The 15,983-nt window shown below is 36.5% G+C and overlaps 2 protein-coding genes across 8 annotated transcripts; both read right to left on the bottom strand.

Moving 5' to 3' along the window:
* Nucleotides 133-4,866, bottom strand: LOC109720376 (putative potassium transporter 12). The gene is made up of 9 exons (XM_020247432.1): nt 4,339-4,866; nt 3,603-3,828; nt 3,267-3,512; nt 2,939-2,989; nt 2,512-2,772; nt 2,277-2,329; nt 2,064-2,178; nt 1,554-1,808; nt 133-1,461 (listed from the first exon to the last, which is right to left on the bottom strand). Exons 1-9 carry the CDS (start codon nt 4,456-4,458, stop codon nt 416-418), a joined length of 2,373 nt encoding a protein of 790 aa, XP_020103021.1. The 5' UTR covers nt 4,459-4,866; the 3' UTR covers nt 133-415.
* LOC109720374 (protein FAR1-RELATED SEQUENCE 5-like) lies at nt 8,932-15,051 on the bottom strand. 7 transcript variants are annotated; one of them, XR_002218905.1, is made up of 7 exons: nt 14,783-15,051; nt 13,936-14,204; nt 11,131-13,567; nt 10,630-10,687; nt 10,349-10,478; nt 9,459-9,522; nt 8,932-9,306 (listed from the first exon to the last, which is right to left on the bottom strand). XR_002218905.1 is itself a non-coding variant. In XM_020247431.1 (5 exons), the coding sequence occupies exons 2-4, from the start codon at nt 14,179-14,181 to the stop codon at nt 10,635-10,637; spliced, it is 2,736 nt and encodes a 911-aa protein (XP_020103020.1). In that variant the 5' UTR covers nt 14,182-14,218; nt 14,783-15,051; the 3' UTR covers nt 9,868-10,478; nt 10,630-10,634. The 7 variants fall into 7 exon arrangements, 2 of the variants coding, with proteins under 2 accessions (XP_020103020.1, XP_020103019.1); XR_002218907.1 differs by having other exon boundaries at nt 8,932-9,291; XR_002218904.1 differs by having other exon boundaries at nt 8,932-9,522.

Genomic DNA, 15,983 nt, shown 5'->3' with positions numbered 1-15,983 from the left:
TGTATTGCAAGGTGGTCTTGTTGTAGCACATGCCAATCAAAGCCTTTTCAAGCTTTCATACAACAGAAGAAGTTCAATGTTTAAGGATCTGATAGCATTAAGACAAAGCATTGAATAATGAAATCAGGAAAATATGAAGACGAAATGAGCTTCTATATTGCTTCATTGTAAAAGGCCATACTATATGGGGTCTTTTATCTTTACGAGCATATCTTGTATACAAGAAGAAAAGTACAACTTCCTTGATTATGTTCAGTGGTTAAAAAAAAAAAAAACGCGCTAATGCTACGTTTGAATCTCTGCAACATAATCATCTTCCCCCAAGCCCAACAATTAACCAAAATTTTAAAAAAAGGAAAAGGTGTTCTTGTCAAGAAAACTGAGAAAAAGAAAGAAAGAAAGAAGGATATATGAACTATATATAAAATATCTGGCCCACATTCAATAGGCTCTCATGGGGAACATTGAAGATCACACTGTTTTCCCTGCAAATCCTTCGAAGAAAAGCAAAAATGTAATCGACCGCAATCCTCTTGAGAATCCCCGAATCCCTTCGAGCCCTCACTATCGTGTTTCCGAGAATGTGGACAACTCCTGCATCCTTACACCTATTCAGGTAATCCAATTCGTCGGACACCATTTGGGTTTGATCCGAAGACCTCATTAAACTTCCCATTCTAAGAGGAGATTGAGCCGGCACAATCGAATCATGTGACGAATAACTGAGTTCTCGATCAGAGGATATCGCATTACTAGTTCTCCGATTCTGTGCAAGGAAATCGACCAATTTCTCGGTCTTCTTTTCTTGCATGATACTGTACTCTTCGGAATCAGTGTACACGTCCATCATGCTGTCGATTCGAACAAATAGGCATAACTTATCGAATAACATCTTCTCAAAGTTATCGTCCTTCTTGTGGACATCTTTGTATCCATACCTCGCAACGCATCGGAACATGTGGAAATTCTTCGGCCCGATTCGCCTCACGAGGAACCTTTCTTCTGGAGGGACGGTATAGACCGGAAGGTACTTAACACAAACGAAAACCAGAACCGAGTGAATAGCAGGAAGGTTAGTTATAAAGTGGGAAAAGATGTGGGGGACCCCGCTTGCTAGTTCGGTGTAGACGAAGCCGATTCCCGGGACACGAACCAAGCCCAGGCTCGGGCCCAGGCCCAAAATCCAGGCCATCGAGACTTTGCTGTGCATCTCGAATTCGTACCGTTTTACAGTGGCATAATGCCACACATACATGATGATGAGGAAGGTGGCGGCGATGGCGAGGGGTACCCACCCACCTTGGTCTATTTTGAATATAACCGCGGAGAAGTACGGGAGCTCCACAAGCAAAGATAGGCCAGTGAAGAGTAAGACTAGGATCCAGTGGCTCCGCCACACTAATAGCATTATCGGGATCATGAGAAAGGTTGTTACCAGCATAACCATTACCACTGCGGTACCTGTTAATGTTGGAGGAAATGTGAGTTTACAAGATGTAAATCATTTCTGTCGCGGACTGCCCAGTGAATTTTTAGTGAAAAAAGACAGTTACCGTATGCATTTCCGATCTGGCTTCGATTCTTGAATCCGGCCGTAACAGAGATGCAGAGAACCATAAGGACCCAATTGATGTCGGGAATGTATATTTGACCCAGGAACCTTTTCGACGTATGAACAACCTTGACTCTCGGGAAACAGCCGAGCGCATGTGCTTGTTTGATTATCGAATACGTTGCAGATATGGTGGCTTGGCTAGCCACAATTGCAGCAGCAGTTGCAATAATAAACGCGGGCCAGTATATGCCACCTGCAGAGAGAGAAAATGTTTCCCTGTAAGTGCCTAAACAGCGAGGATTCAGAGGATTATGGGTTGATCGCAAATTTAGTGCCTAAAGTTTGATCACAATTTAAATTATGTGGCAATTTGTTGAATAACGATGATGCTAATGATGCGGCATCTTCTCTTTTAATGGTGGATGTTTTAGAAATTGGGTCTGAACTTCAAGGACTTTATTCCTTGTGAATAATGCTCAGATTATACATCACAGGAGTCAGAATAGACCTGGTATGGAACGATAAAAGGCGTCGACTACATGGTCTTTGTTGCAAATTATATACGCAGCTTGTCCAGTATATTGCAGTAGAAGGCAAGGGAACACGATGAGGGTGAAAGCAATCTGTAAAGAGCGAAAACAAATGCCCTCCATAAGCGCAAAAGAAACCTAATCAAACTGATTAATCTTTTAACTCAAAAATGTAAATTACAAAGTCATACCTGAATAGCCGGTACAGGAAAATGACACAGGTCGGCAAATAATGCTTCTGTCCCTGAAGAGAAATGAAAGGATTTCCGAGTTACTTCCTGTTTTAGAAAACGAATATGAAAAATGATACAGGATTTTACGCATATGCTTGTGATATTCATCTCTTTATGTGTGTATTCTCGTCAAATTTGAATTTTCGCAAGGAAGCATCCTTGTAAATCTGATAACTTCATAAGAACTACTAACCTGTTATACTGAGCATGATTCCCCCAAGAGAGGTCCAACTGCTATGCTTCCCATGACGGAAATACCGATAGATATAAACTGGATTATATGCTCTGAGAACTGCATTGTCGTACTTCCATATGTTCAAAGCTCCGACAGCTCCGATTAATATAAACCAGAGGAAGACTATCGGCGCGAAAAACCGTCCAACTTTATCCGTGCCATAGTGCTGCATGCTAAATAAGCCAACTAATATGACTACAGCAACAACTACAACCACATCTGCGACAGAAAAAGAAGGATAATTTAATCAGAGGACTCGAGCTTCGGCACACAATATTTCGTGCTAAAAGTAGGATCATTAATATTAACACTTCTTCAACATTATGCATAACAGCAAAGTTAGACACATAAAAGGAGAAGTCGTCGACGAGGGATGTAGAAGTACCATTGCTCATTTTCGGACTTACAACCTTTATTCCACCTGATGCAGAAAGAACTGCAAAAAATAAAAAGCAAAATTGCCCGAGTTATAACGTGAATGACCGATAAATTATCAGATTCAAGATGCTGGAGAAAATTGGGCAACCAATTAAGCTCCTTAAATACACCTATCTAGATTCTTAAATCAATTAAGAACAAGTTGCTTTTGTGCAACAGTACTTTTTAAATAGGGTAATGACACTTAACTAATACTTTGTTTAAATTCGATTTACTTACGATACTCTATAGTTCAACACAGTAAGAACAAAGTGCAGAACTTGGATATGAATTACCTGAGATAGCGGGAGTGAGAATCCCATCTCCGATCGCAGTACAAGTACCGATAAGAACAAGAATAAGAATAACATTCTTTTTATAAGAATGTGCCTCCAACCATCGCTTAACTTTCGCAGCAAGCGAATTCTCGTCGTATGTATGGCGGCTGTACGTTGTTAGCTCTTCATCTGTTTTGTGTTGGTTCGGGATGGTCTTTATCTTCGCATGACGGCAAAGAAGCGAATAAAGAGCAAATGTGCCACCTGCAGATAACAAAGCAGAAATCTTATTCTGCTAGCATGCTCAAAGAAGGGACATAAACCGACAGTTCTAGTAAGCGAGAAATAGCTAACCTTGGCCATTGTCATTCGCGCGCAAGACGATGAAAACGTATTTAATGAGCGGAATAAGAGTAAGAGAGTAAATGATTAAGGAAAGAGCTCCAATAACATCTTCAGTATCTTCTACCCCGTGAGGAAATACATTGTAGAAAACATACAACGGCGACGTACCCAAATCTCCGAATACCACACCGAGGCTCTGAAATGCTAGCCGTAGTATTAAGATCGTCGAGAATTTCTGCATCAAATGAGAAAAAAAAAGAAAAAGAAAGTTTAACTTAAAAAGGCCTGCTCACACCAAAGGGATCATTTGTGTAAAATTTTAGCACTAAATACTTTGAAACCTCTAAAATCCAAAGGTTACAGGATCGAGTAACGCTTAAACTTCGATCGAGAGAGCTTAACATAAACATCATACATATTTGCTTCATTTATTCATTTTTTTTTTTCTAGTTCACATAAAAGCATTAAATAGCATAGAACACTATACATCCTAAAATACTTCTGATATAATGATAAGAACAAAGATCAAATGCATTAAAATCTAGCATGTAAATCCACAAATTTCAGGGGAAAAAAAAAATAATCCCACTACTCTAAAGCTTAAAACTTTGAGCAAGAAGCAAGCAAATTAGACCTCTCTACTAATGGAAAAGCAAGTTATGCGCTATAAATGCTGAAAAAATGGTGAGGAAACTATTTATTGTACTAGAAAATTTAATGAGCAAGTACACAAATGAAGCATCACCTTTTCTCTATACATATTACGTAACCTCCCAGCTTCTTCATCCATGGGTTGATCCAAATTTTGATCCAATTCCCACATGCTCCCTCTGTTGGTCTCCTCACTCCCCGACGCGGACGCCATTAATCCAACACGCACGAGTCGCCCCAAATTCCAAATTCCAAATCAAACCCCCGAAACCCCGCAAAGCATCAATCGAAATCCAATCTCTTTTGCTGTCAAAAATGGAGCTTCAGGAGCCCAAGCACGCGCCACTTCATACCTCAAAAACCCATGCGAGGAATCGAGTAAAAAACCCCCGAAATTGCGAGAGGTTAAGGGTTTAGAGACGAATCGGGGTGGTACCCTGAACGAAGAAGAGTCAAAATTCGAACTTGCAATGAGTTTGTAGAGAGAGAGAGAGAGAGAGAGAGAGAGAGAGAAGATGCGTTTATGGGGGAGTTGATAAGGGGGAGTGGGATATTACGAGGATATGAGGGGTTGGGTTTAGAGAGAGAGAGAGAGAGAGAGAGAGAGAGGAGAACGACAGGGGATTTANGAGAGAGAGAGAGAGAGAGAGAGAGAGAGAGAGAGAGAGAGAGGAGATCAAAAATGGGTTCTTTATTTTTTTGTATTTTTAGTTTTTTATTTTGTGTGTTTATGGAGAGTGGTCGTTTGACCTGTTTGGGCATGGTTGTGTTTGTGTTTTTTTTTTTTTTAACTTTGAAGGAAAAACAAAAAGAAAAAAAAACCTTTGAAGTACAATTCAAATCATTATTATTATATAAAAAATAGCTGAATAATAAAATTTTGTTATAAAAAGTCACCTGTAAAAGCATATGTTGAAATGATACTATTATCATTTTAATATTTCAGAAGATGATTTGCCAATGCGCTAAAACTCAATTAATTTACTTAAAGAAACGTAATTGTCGATAACGACAGATGTTTGTGCCTACTTATTAAGCATTCCATTAAACCGAATTAGCATAATTTTATTATCCGCATAATATTCTCTTCACTATTTATTATTAACCTTTAAAATGGTATATTTATTAGGTTTTAATTAAGTGGGCCATGTTAAGTGCGTAGAGAGTGATTTTATACTCTCTTTATTATAGGACAAGATAATTAAAGTAACCTCTCTTTCTTTTTTTTCTTTTTTTCTTTTTTTTTTTTGAGGAGAGAGAGAGAGAGAGAGAGAAAGAGAGGGGTATGCGGGAGTGCGTATTGAATCATCGATATTGAGTCATCAACAATTTCGAATTGAATCATCGATATTGAGTCAAATTTTATATTTTCTGATCAGTTTTTTCATATTATGAGATTGGGCGTATGGTGAAAGTGAAAGTAAGTTAATGTGCTGAGTGTGATTCTATTATCACAGTAATGCTCGATGACTAAGCATGGAGAATGATTTGTTATATTTCTTTTAATCACAACTTTTAAAAAGCATCATGTCAATGTAGATGGATTTTAGTGGAGTGAGAAGTTGCCACATAAGCCCTCATCTAATCTCACAATTAGATTCCTAAATAATAATAACCCAAGGAATTAATATACCCCATAAAAAAAGCAATCACACTATTTTCATTTGTTTATTTTTTTAAAAAAATATATAGAATTTATATAAATTATAAAGTATTTTATATTATTTTTTGAACTCTTAAAAAAATTAATTTTTCTATTCAATTTGTTTGATTTGAGACCGCTAACGACACTTTAATCTCAAAATTTACGAGAATTACATAAAATATACTAATTAAATTTATAACGATAAATGATATACTCAAATTTTAAAATCAAAGTATAGTTAACTGGCTCAAATTTAAACAACTATAAAAGGTAAGTTAGTCGGTTCAAAATGTTATATAATTCAGATAAATTCTGCATGTTTTTTTGCCTTTTTTTTTTCATCAACTAAGATTAGTACAACCTTTTTTTACACAGAGAATTAAAGCGGTCGATAATTTGAGTGCAGTTGATAGATGAGGTTTTAAATTTTAATCATAATACATTTTAAAAAATTAGGCCCTCTAATTAGATGATCTAACGAAGTAATATTTTAAACTACTAACTTAATTTTCCTTCAAACAAAATTGATTATAAGAAAAAAAAAAAAAAAGAGAAAAGAAAAAAAAAGCTTTTAGCTAGATTTCCTTCGACAAATTTACTGAAAAACATCGACGACTTCGAGCCGACAAAAGCCGCACCGCAGCCGGAGGCGGCGCCGCCTAATTTCTTGTCGTTTTTCCAAATATCTAAAAATTTTTTAACTTTATGATTTACTCATCTTACAAAACTAATATTAAAAATATTATTTTTAATGTTCTAACGCCTAGTTTGGTATTGAAGCACATCGGACGATATTAAATAAAATAGGGTTGTTGTAAAAGCGTATAGAGATATGTTTCTGTGTTCTCTGATCTAACCGCAGAAAATATATCGTAAACTGACTCATCACGATATGCGGAACGTGATATTATGTACGAAAATAAATAAGGTATTTTTTTCAACGTATTTTCTCACGACACGTAATGCAATCTTCCCGCAATTCCAAGCGATGCCCAAGTATTTCAAATATATCCTTAGAGTTAAATTCTGTTAGTAATATATATTATCTTTATGAAATTACTTTTTACCCTTTCAAGTATACTCTTCTATAGTCACAAACTTTTCTTATTTGTCCTTAAGATAAGGGCAAAAAAAGTATTTTCATTTAATCTAGATTTAATCCGAGATAACTTAATGGGTACTAACAGTGAGGTATTTTTGAATAACGGAGAACTATACGAGCAATATATTTGAAACAAAAAATATATATATATTAGATATTTCAGAAGTCTTTAGAAATATATTAGATATTATTCCTAATTTTTATCCTATCATCTAACAAGCAAATTTAATAAAAATTGACTAAAAAATAGTCTTAAAATTTACATCCCACGACCAACCGTCTCTGATGCAAGTGCAAAAAGTTCTAAAATTGATACTCGAGGCCTAAAGTTCGAAATCTAGTTACTCCATATTTTCAACTAAATTTATTTTTTTTAAAAAAAAATAAACGAAACGGATAGCGTCATTTCTAACCTATCAATAACAAAAATTTCTTACCATGTGCCAATATTAATTATTAAAAGTTTATATATAAACAGTGTAAATAAAAAGTAAGTATAAGTGGTTCCAAATATAAGTGTATAAAATATTTAGATTAAATAAATATTACTAGCTATGTTCTATTTTTAGATCTATATCGGTCTGAATCGATCTGGATTGAATTCAGAAATCACCAATAAATGAAACCAGAGCCAATAATTTGAGCAAATTGAAGATAAGAATGTAGTCATTATTGTTGCATCTAATTATTTGGAATTTGTACATATCACACTTATATGATTATTATTGTATAAGGTTGGCCAAAACACGTGACCATTTTTATCATCTAGAATATTCCCACTTAATTATCAAATTATTTTAAAGAAAATTATAACACATTCCCTTTTTCTTTTCTTTTCTTTTTTTTACTTTTTTCTCTCTATGCGCTTCTTTTTAAGCTTGAGAAAGTAACTCATAATGTTTGTAATCTTATTTTCATTAAATTTTGTACGGACATTGAGTATCCAAATAAACTATTGGACTTATTTGAGACACGAGTAAAATGCAAAGTTTATGAGGGGTTAGTTGAGAGTAGAGACAGAACAGAAGCCCATGTTGGCTTTTGTATAGTCAAAAACTATACTTGTTTTTTTTTTTAAAAAAAATATGGAATGAGCACAAGATTAATTAAATGACACTTTAAAATTGCCTTATGCTCCAGGGAAAGAAGCAATACTAATTAAACAGGTAAAAAATTAGATGAGACAATCAAAGGCTTAATAAATAGCCTTAACATTTTCGCTCATACATATACCATGTCCCGTGCACAAATAAAACTTTACTATACGATCAATTCGGAAAAGTTAAACCACCAACTCTGAGACCATACTATTCAAATATTTATGTAATAGTAAAAAAAGAAAATTTCTAACATATCTAGAGCTGGAGCAACCACATCCTTTTCAAGTGCTTCTAGTGCAAAGTGGCAATCAAGTGGCCACAAGAATGTTGGCTACATACATCATAGCAACAAAAAGGCAAACGTGATAGGAAACAAAGAAGAAAAAAAAAAAACTTTTGGAGTGCGCTGAGCAACAATGCAAAACATGAAATGATGTTTTCTATATGTGGAAGGAGAATAGTAAGATAAGATAAGCAATTTATGGGAGGACAAGCAGGTTATGAGTGACAAAGTTGATGAAATGTACAGCAATAGAATATCCCTCAGCATATTCCCTCCAGGTTTTTATCCTTCTTGAGAGTGATAGTGGTATAAGTGGATCTCAAACTTGGGAAATATGGGATGTTGAGTTGGAGCTATTTGAGGTGGACAACTCAGAGTGGTCCAAACACTCTGGGCCTCAACCACCACTCAAATTGAATTAATGTTGAAATCAAACCTTGTGTGGAAGGGAATTCCAACTTTGATACAACATCCTTTCTCAGAAAGGGACTATCATTCTAAATTACGACCGCTAGTACATTCGGCAAACATGTTATCATTTCTCGTACACAGCAATATGAGGTGCAAGGGCGATGGTGCGATTTACCCATCTTATGAATCTGGTGTCCTACATGCAACTTAAAAATAAAAAAATAAAAGAAGAAGAAGAAGAAGAAGAAGAAGAAGAAGAAGAAGAGAGACAAATTATGGGATAAACAAAAATGCATACATGTGGAAACATAGGTGATGCAATGAAGTGTGACAATCAAAGCTAGTTAAAATGAGGACAAAAATTTACAATTTCGTGGCTATGTGGTGAAAGGTATGGATACTCTTTTTGTGCAAATAGCACATATATTTCTCACTGTGTTGACCACATCATAGGTTAGGGGAAATTGTTCCATGTGCTTCAGCTTCAGCTTCATCTTATCTTCGTACTATTGACAGAGACACTTCCGTGGTTTTGTTTCAGACATGTGAGAAGTGACAAAGAATATAAGAAATTAAACTTAAATATGTTAGAAAAATTGAGATTGTAATTCTACTTCGGGTGGCTACTTAAAAGAAAAAAAATCTGCTAATCTTCTCTTTCTTGTTCTCTTACCAAGCCAATTAGTTACTCCAATGACAACAACTTGCAAAATTTAGAGAGATGTTTGTGGAACCACCTTCACAAAGAACAGATAAAGGGAAAGGTTAAAAAAATAAACTTTTTAATGACAAGAAAAAGAAATATATTGAGGTGTGTTTGACATTTGCTATGACATTTTCTCATACCAAGTGCTTTCACTAGTGGCCCCAGAAAAAATGGAAGGTCATAGATAACCCTTTAAATGCCAAGAAAAAGAAACATACTGAGGTGTGATTACTGAGAGTTTTCTCATACCAAGTGTTCTCACCAGTGCCTCTTTCTCAAGTTACGTTTACCATCTCCCTTTCTCTCTCACCAACAAAAAAAAAAAAAAACACTTGCTTATTTTATAGAAACTAAGCAAATAAGACATGAAGGTCAATTATGAAATGATTGATTGAAATTGTTAGAACGAGTATTTGTCTACAAAGCCATTGTTCTTTACAATGCACAAACGGGTAGTGTTTTAAGTTATTCTCTTCTACTAATGTCACTTGCTTTTCTTATCTCTCATTAAATTCCATTTACCAAAGTAAATAAAAAAGAAAAGCGGATAATTTAAATAAATTATTTCTCTCTAAAAAGATCTATTTGAGCCCCTACATACACAGAAAATAGCAAATAACAAGAAGCCAGTTTTTCCATCACAACTGGAATGAGACTTGATTGAAACCTGAACTGCGCTCATGATGCACATGCGGCCTTATAAACAACCTAGAAAGGCACAAGTGATTTACTTTGCACTTTACACATTACACTTCTTCTAACTTTGACCCATATTCTGTACTATTTTGTCTGGTGGAGTTATTAATTGTAAGCAGATTGAAGATTTTTTTACCAATAAATAAGCATGTAAGGCTTACATTCTCCGTGATATTTTGACGGGATCATGGCACTGATACATCACCGGAAATATTGAAATGAAATTTACCATCATTTCAATATTGACAGTCTGAAACACATGGTCCGAACCAGAATACTACAGTGATTACCCTGAAATGCATTATGCAATTCCCAGATAAGTTACAAATCTGACACCATAATGTTCAAAAAGTGAATGGAGAAAACACTGAAAGCAAAATAAGCATTAAAGACATTGGAAGCAGTTAAAATACTTGAGCTAAAAAATTATATGAACCATTACCTGGCTTAACGATAATCCAATGTCCCAGAAGATAATGTAAATGGAAAAGTTAAGGGACCTGCATTCACACAATGCCACTTATGAACTGGAAATAAAAAACAGTTAAATATTTTAATTAAGAGTATATTGCAATGGTGGTCCCCAAACTTCTCCCAAAGTTCCACATTGGTCCCTAAGTGGACATGCAACACCCCAAATTTAATAGTCGTCACAATTAAGCCCTGTCCATCATCTCATGGTCAGTGATGACGAGGCAGTCAGGAATTGCACATTCGCTGACAAGCCAACATTAATTAAGCCAAGATGCCTCCATATGTGGCAACCATGTCGCTTCGCCATCAGTTAGCTTTTAGGGAGATGATGGAAAAGAATTTTCCTTGACGCATTTGTCAAAGTTTGGGCTTAAAAGATTACAGACCAAAGTGAAACTTCAATAGTAAGTTCGGGAACCAACTGTACAACTTATCGTTTTCTAAAGAATATAAACAGGGAAACAAGTACCATCAGCTGCACTGCCAATAAAACTGGTATGGTTGGTCTTGTCGTAATGTATTGATCCGGCAATTACATTTTCAACTGGATTATGAGGTCGATCGCTGATGGAACTAATGAGAGTAGACATATCAGGGTGCCTACTTTGTAAAACCTGCTCCACTTGATCCCAAAGTACATCCGATTGGCTTTCCATGAAAGCATACGAATCAAAACTTCTAGCTGCTCTACTCGCAGCTATACTGAAAATGCGACACAAATAGTTGTAGCGCTTCGCCTGAGAGGACTGAGTGTCGCCATCAAATGGAAATGAAGTGTAGTTACCACTTAAAGATCCAATTTTAGCATCTCTCCTCCACCTCTTTAGAATGTATTGTGGTGGAAGCTCTTTAATATTCCTAGTATCAAGTACTTTTAGCACGTGACGGCATGGAATACCGATGAATTCAAACTTTTTGCAAGTGCAATTAACTGTGCCGTCCAATGAATCAAACTTAACAAAGTGATCTCCGGGTTTGTCCTCAACCGTGATTTTGTACTGTGATATTGTGCCAACCTCACCAGAATTGTATAACATACAATCCATGTATAATTCAAACTCTCTTTCGAACATTTTAAACGCATTAGGCGTGTACACATTTGCAGCTTGCTTTAACATTCGCATAGAAGGTGGTTTTTTAGTACTCTGACTTGCATTTACATCCGCTTGTAGTTCTGCACATCGTCGCTCGTCAAGAATTCTTTCGTACTGCTCAAAGAAGCTCGAAAGCTCTGTTTCTAGGCTTAAATATTTCTTAAGTTCAATGTTCAAGCTCTCCTTGTGTTGGACGCTTTTCAAATCAGCATAGAATGTTTCACGCCCGTACACCAAAGCCCATTTCTCTCTTTCATCGAATAACTTAGCCAACCATTGATTATCTTTGAGGTCATATTTTTCCAACATTTCTCTCCATGCTGATAAGAACTCATCCTCATCTTCATAATCAAAGAGGCACCTGCTGAAGTCACAACCCAAGGTTCTCGATCCATGGAACGCCTGACTTAGCTGCACAAGGGCACTTTGATAAATCTGCCACACACAGAAACGATGGGTAGTACCAGGCCAAGCAGCAGCTACTGCATCACTCAATGCTGAACACCTGTCAGTCAAGATCGTCTTGGGTTGTCGTCCATTCATCGCCATCTTGAAAGTCCCAAATAACCATTGAAAAAACTCTTTACTTTCATCATATATAATTGCAGCACCAAATATAACAGTTTGCTTGTGATGGTTCACACCTGTGAACAATGCAAACGGTCTACCGTAGCCACAAGCTTTATAGGTCGTATCGAAACATACCACATCCCCAAAATGGATAAAATCCAACGTGGACTTTGCATCTGCCCAGAAAAAACCAGTTATACTATCATCATCATCAACATGTAAAGAATATGAAAAAGAGGGATTATCACTCTGCATCTTTTGAAGATACTCCAACGTAGCCCCTACATCTCCAACATGCATGACCTTCATTCTTTTTGATCTGAGATTATTTTTACTATCTAAACATTCTATAGATGGATTTTCTTGCACTTTAACTTGCTTTTTAATAGTATCATCACCTGACTTATCGCCCAAATCAGACTCATTATCCTGATCATTTTCCACACGATTCGACATAACCAACTCAGCAGAAGAGGAGGCCGCAAGCTGATGATTATGGTACGTGACAAATTCTGACACATGATATTTACCATCCTGTCCAAGTCTAATGATCATACAAGCGGGGCAACCGGTTCTGGTTTCAGGTCGCGGTTTCTTGACCCGCTTCGCACCCTTTTTCTTTTCGCGAAACCCTTCTCTTGAACACACAAACATCCTTCTAGTGATAGCATTATCAGAATTAACTGTCATGCTTGCTCTCCTTACACTAAACCCTATCCTACCTGCATACATACTATAAAACTCATAGGCCTCATCTTCTGTTTCAAAAACTGGTGTTGTCACTGAATCATCCACTAAATCTGCTCTAACAGCCCGGGCTTTTCTTCTTAACTTCTTAGTTCGCAACATGTGGATTGTTGACACTGTCGCAAGCATATGATTGTGGTTTGAAACGAATTCTGTGACGCGGTACTTGCCGTTGGATGTCAATCGGATGGTCATGCATGCAGGGCAACCTATTCTCGTTTCAGGCCTCGGACACTTGGCCTCTTTAGCACCTTTTTTCTTTTCACGAAAGCCTTCTCGTGAGCATACAAATGTCCTTCTTGTAATAATGTTCTTCGATGTTGTCCATAATGTTGATCTTCGAACGAAGAAACCCACATTTTCAGCGTATGTGTTGTAAAACTCATAAGCCTCGTTCTCACTATCAAATAACATATCAACCTTTGGTAGCAATTTTTCATCAATAACCTCCAATGGGGTATTAGCATCAGTCCTTGGCGCATTCGACATCTTTTCCTGTCCCAATAAGTAGAATAGATTGTCAAGTGAACAACAAGATTAATGATCAAGAGGAACTAAATAAGTTTGCCCATTTGCTAGACTAAATCTGCACAAAAATAAAAGGTATGATTTTTATCCTCCATTTCCAGAGAAAAAGTTTACTCCGTATAGGAATATCCAAACTTATTAGCAACAGACAACATTTTTACAAGCATTCACTCCTTAGCATGGCTATTGTCTCATTCTGGATGTTGAAGCTCACAAGTTTTTAATAAATCCTTAGTTTGTCAGATGGAGATACATCTACAAAATGTCCTACAATGTTAACTCGCATCAAATTAGTGTCCACAACTAGAGAGAGAGAGAGAGGGGAGAGAGAGTACCCTCTGGTGATGGTGATGCGAATCCGAAGGGATTGACTCTCGTGGAACGGGCGGCTGAGTCGTCCATGGTGGATAGGGAGATAAGAGGACCAGATGTCTAGGCCATACATGCCCTAGACGTGGGTCCACGGAAGGATTTCCTGGTATCTGAACTGGTCTTAGAGGCTGCACAGGAGGTGGGAAGACAACGGCAGGGGCAAGCCGAGGTTTTTTCTCCTTTGTGTTACTGCCAGTGTTTTCAGGCATTTGTCGTCCGTGACTCCGAAATCCTGCACAACAAATGCTTCAAATTAGAAGAACAGTATTAGAGATGAATACCAAAATCAGGATTGAGTTTAAATTACAATATTACTATAGAATAATGAGACCAAAACTACAAAAAATAACAGTATCCTGTCCACTAAAAGGTACAGATCCTAAACAGCAACAGTGTTCATTACTGCGATCCTTAATCTTGCATTCCAAGGGCTTCTATGGCAGGACGCTTTTCTAAAGCTGACCTTTCATTTCTAAATTCCGAAAGTATGTAAATGAATGAACCCTTGGAAATGATCTCCATTCATGCATAACACCTCCATGTTACCTATACATTGCACAGAATGTATAATTTTCATTACGGGCGAAAAAGTTTATCAAAAGTTATGGTTTTTAACATGCAGATCATTCGAGTGTTCTCGATCAAATTCAACCGCGTTTACAACACCATCCTGGTGACTTCATACTTTTATTTTTGTAACCACGCTTGCTACTTCAATGCCCTAACGCATGCCGAAGTGCTTCCGACTCTAAATTACACAGAATGAGCCATTCACTGAACCTAATTAGCGTAGAGAATCAACAATCTCACCTGTATAGTGAACCCTAGAGGTAAGCGGAGTCTCTCGATCGCGCCTCCACGTGATCAACGATCGCCGCGGCTCATGGAACCGGCTCCGAGTTCTTCGCCCGCGAAGGCACCCAATTCCGCTGCCGCCGCAACGATTGGGTTCAACGGCGGAGGAGGAGAGGAGGAGAAGCCGCAAAATCGAGGCTTTTTCAGCGTCGGAGATCCATTTTAGTAGCTTGGGGATCGCGAAGACGAAGAGAATGGGAGCAAATTAAGCTGTTTGATTAGGAATTAGGGCTTTTTTTTGTCGGGACGGTGACGAGTAGTTAGAGAAACTGGACCGGCCCGGTTCGGTTACGAAGGCTGAGCGGTTCACAGTTTCATGGCTTGAACCGGGTACTGAATTTTTTTTTTATTTTATTATCAAAAAAAAAAGATAAACTTTAAATACCACCTATAGTTTCATACTTTCTTACTTTAATACCCTACGGTTCACAGTTTCATGGTTTGACCGGCCCGGTTCGGTTAAGAAGGCTGAGCGGTTCACAGTTTCATGGTTTGAACCGGTACTGATTTTTTTTTTTTTTTTAAAGGGTAAACTTCAAATACCATCCCGTGGTTTCACACTTTTTTACTTTAATACCCTGTGGTTTAAAGTGTATCAAGTTAGTGTCATGTGATTTCATTTCTATCTTTTCGTTAGTTTCTTCGTTAATGTTTCGTTAAATTATATACAAAAAAATTTAAATACACCATCTAGTTTTATTGAATATTTACTTTAGTATCTTTTAGTTTTAACTTTATTACTGATTTAACAAAAAAAAATAATGAAATCGATAATAGAAAGATAAAAATGAAATCATAGGATACAAAATTAATACACTTTAAATCACAGGATACTGAAGTGAGAAAGTGTGAAACCATAAGAGTGGTATTTAAAGTTTTCTTTAAAAAAAAAGATAACTAGAGAGTTAAAATGAAAGGATAATGTAGTATTTATTAAATTTTGATCTAATTTAATAAAATTTTATTTATCTGTAGTATTAAAATAATTTGTTAATATCATGATTTTGATTGGCTTGTATCTGTGAAACTACCCAATAATTTTATCAACCCAGTGTTTGGGGAAAAAAAAATAAAGAAAAATTAATGTTTTATTAAAAATTTCTCCTAAATACATAAATCCAGTGGAAGAATTTTAAACCTTAAGTCAAAGTAATTA

The sequence above is a fragment of the Ananas comosus genome, linkage group 14, assembly GCF_001540865.1.
Source record: "Ananas comosus cultivar F153 linkage group 14, ASM154086v1, whole genome shotgun sequence".
Lineage (NCBI taxonomy): Eukaryota > Viridiplantae > Streptophyta > Magnoliopsida > Poales > Bromeliaceae > Ananas > Ananas comosus.
The sequence above is the reverse complement of the archived record's forward strand: the minus strand, read 5'-3'. Positions and strand labels throughout refer to the sequence as shown.

Bases quoted from the DNA above. Each gene is read 5' to 3' on its own strand.
- LOC109720376 (XM_020247432.1), bottom strand. From the start codon at position 4,458: ATGGCGTCCGCGTCGGGGAGTGAGGAGACCAACAGAGGGAGCATGTGG. The intron at 1,809-2,063 runs GTCTATTCTGAC...CTCTCTCTGCAG, and splicing joins CTTTTATCGTTCCATACCAG to GTGGCATATACTGGCCCGCG. The intron at 1,462-1,553 runs GTAACTGTCTTT...CAACATTAACAG, and splicing joins CCAGATCGGAAATGCATACG to GTACCGCAGTGGTAATGGTT.
- LOC109720374 (XM_020247431.1), bottom strand. From the start codon at position 14,181: ATGCCTGAAAACACTGGCAGTAACACAAAGGAGAAAAAACCTCGGCTT. The intron at 13,568-13,935 runs GTACTCTCTCTC...TTATTGGGACAG, and splicing joins CGCATCACCATCACCAGAGG to GAAAAGATGTCGAATGCGCC. The intron at 10,688-11,130 runs GTACTTGTTTCC...GTGTGAATGCAG, and splicing joins TATTGGCAGTGCAGCTGATG to GTCCCTTAACTTTTCCATTT.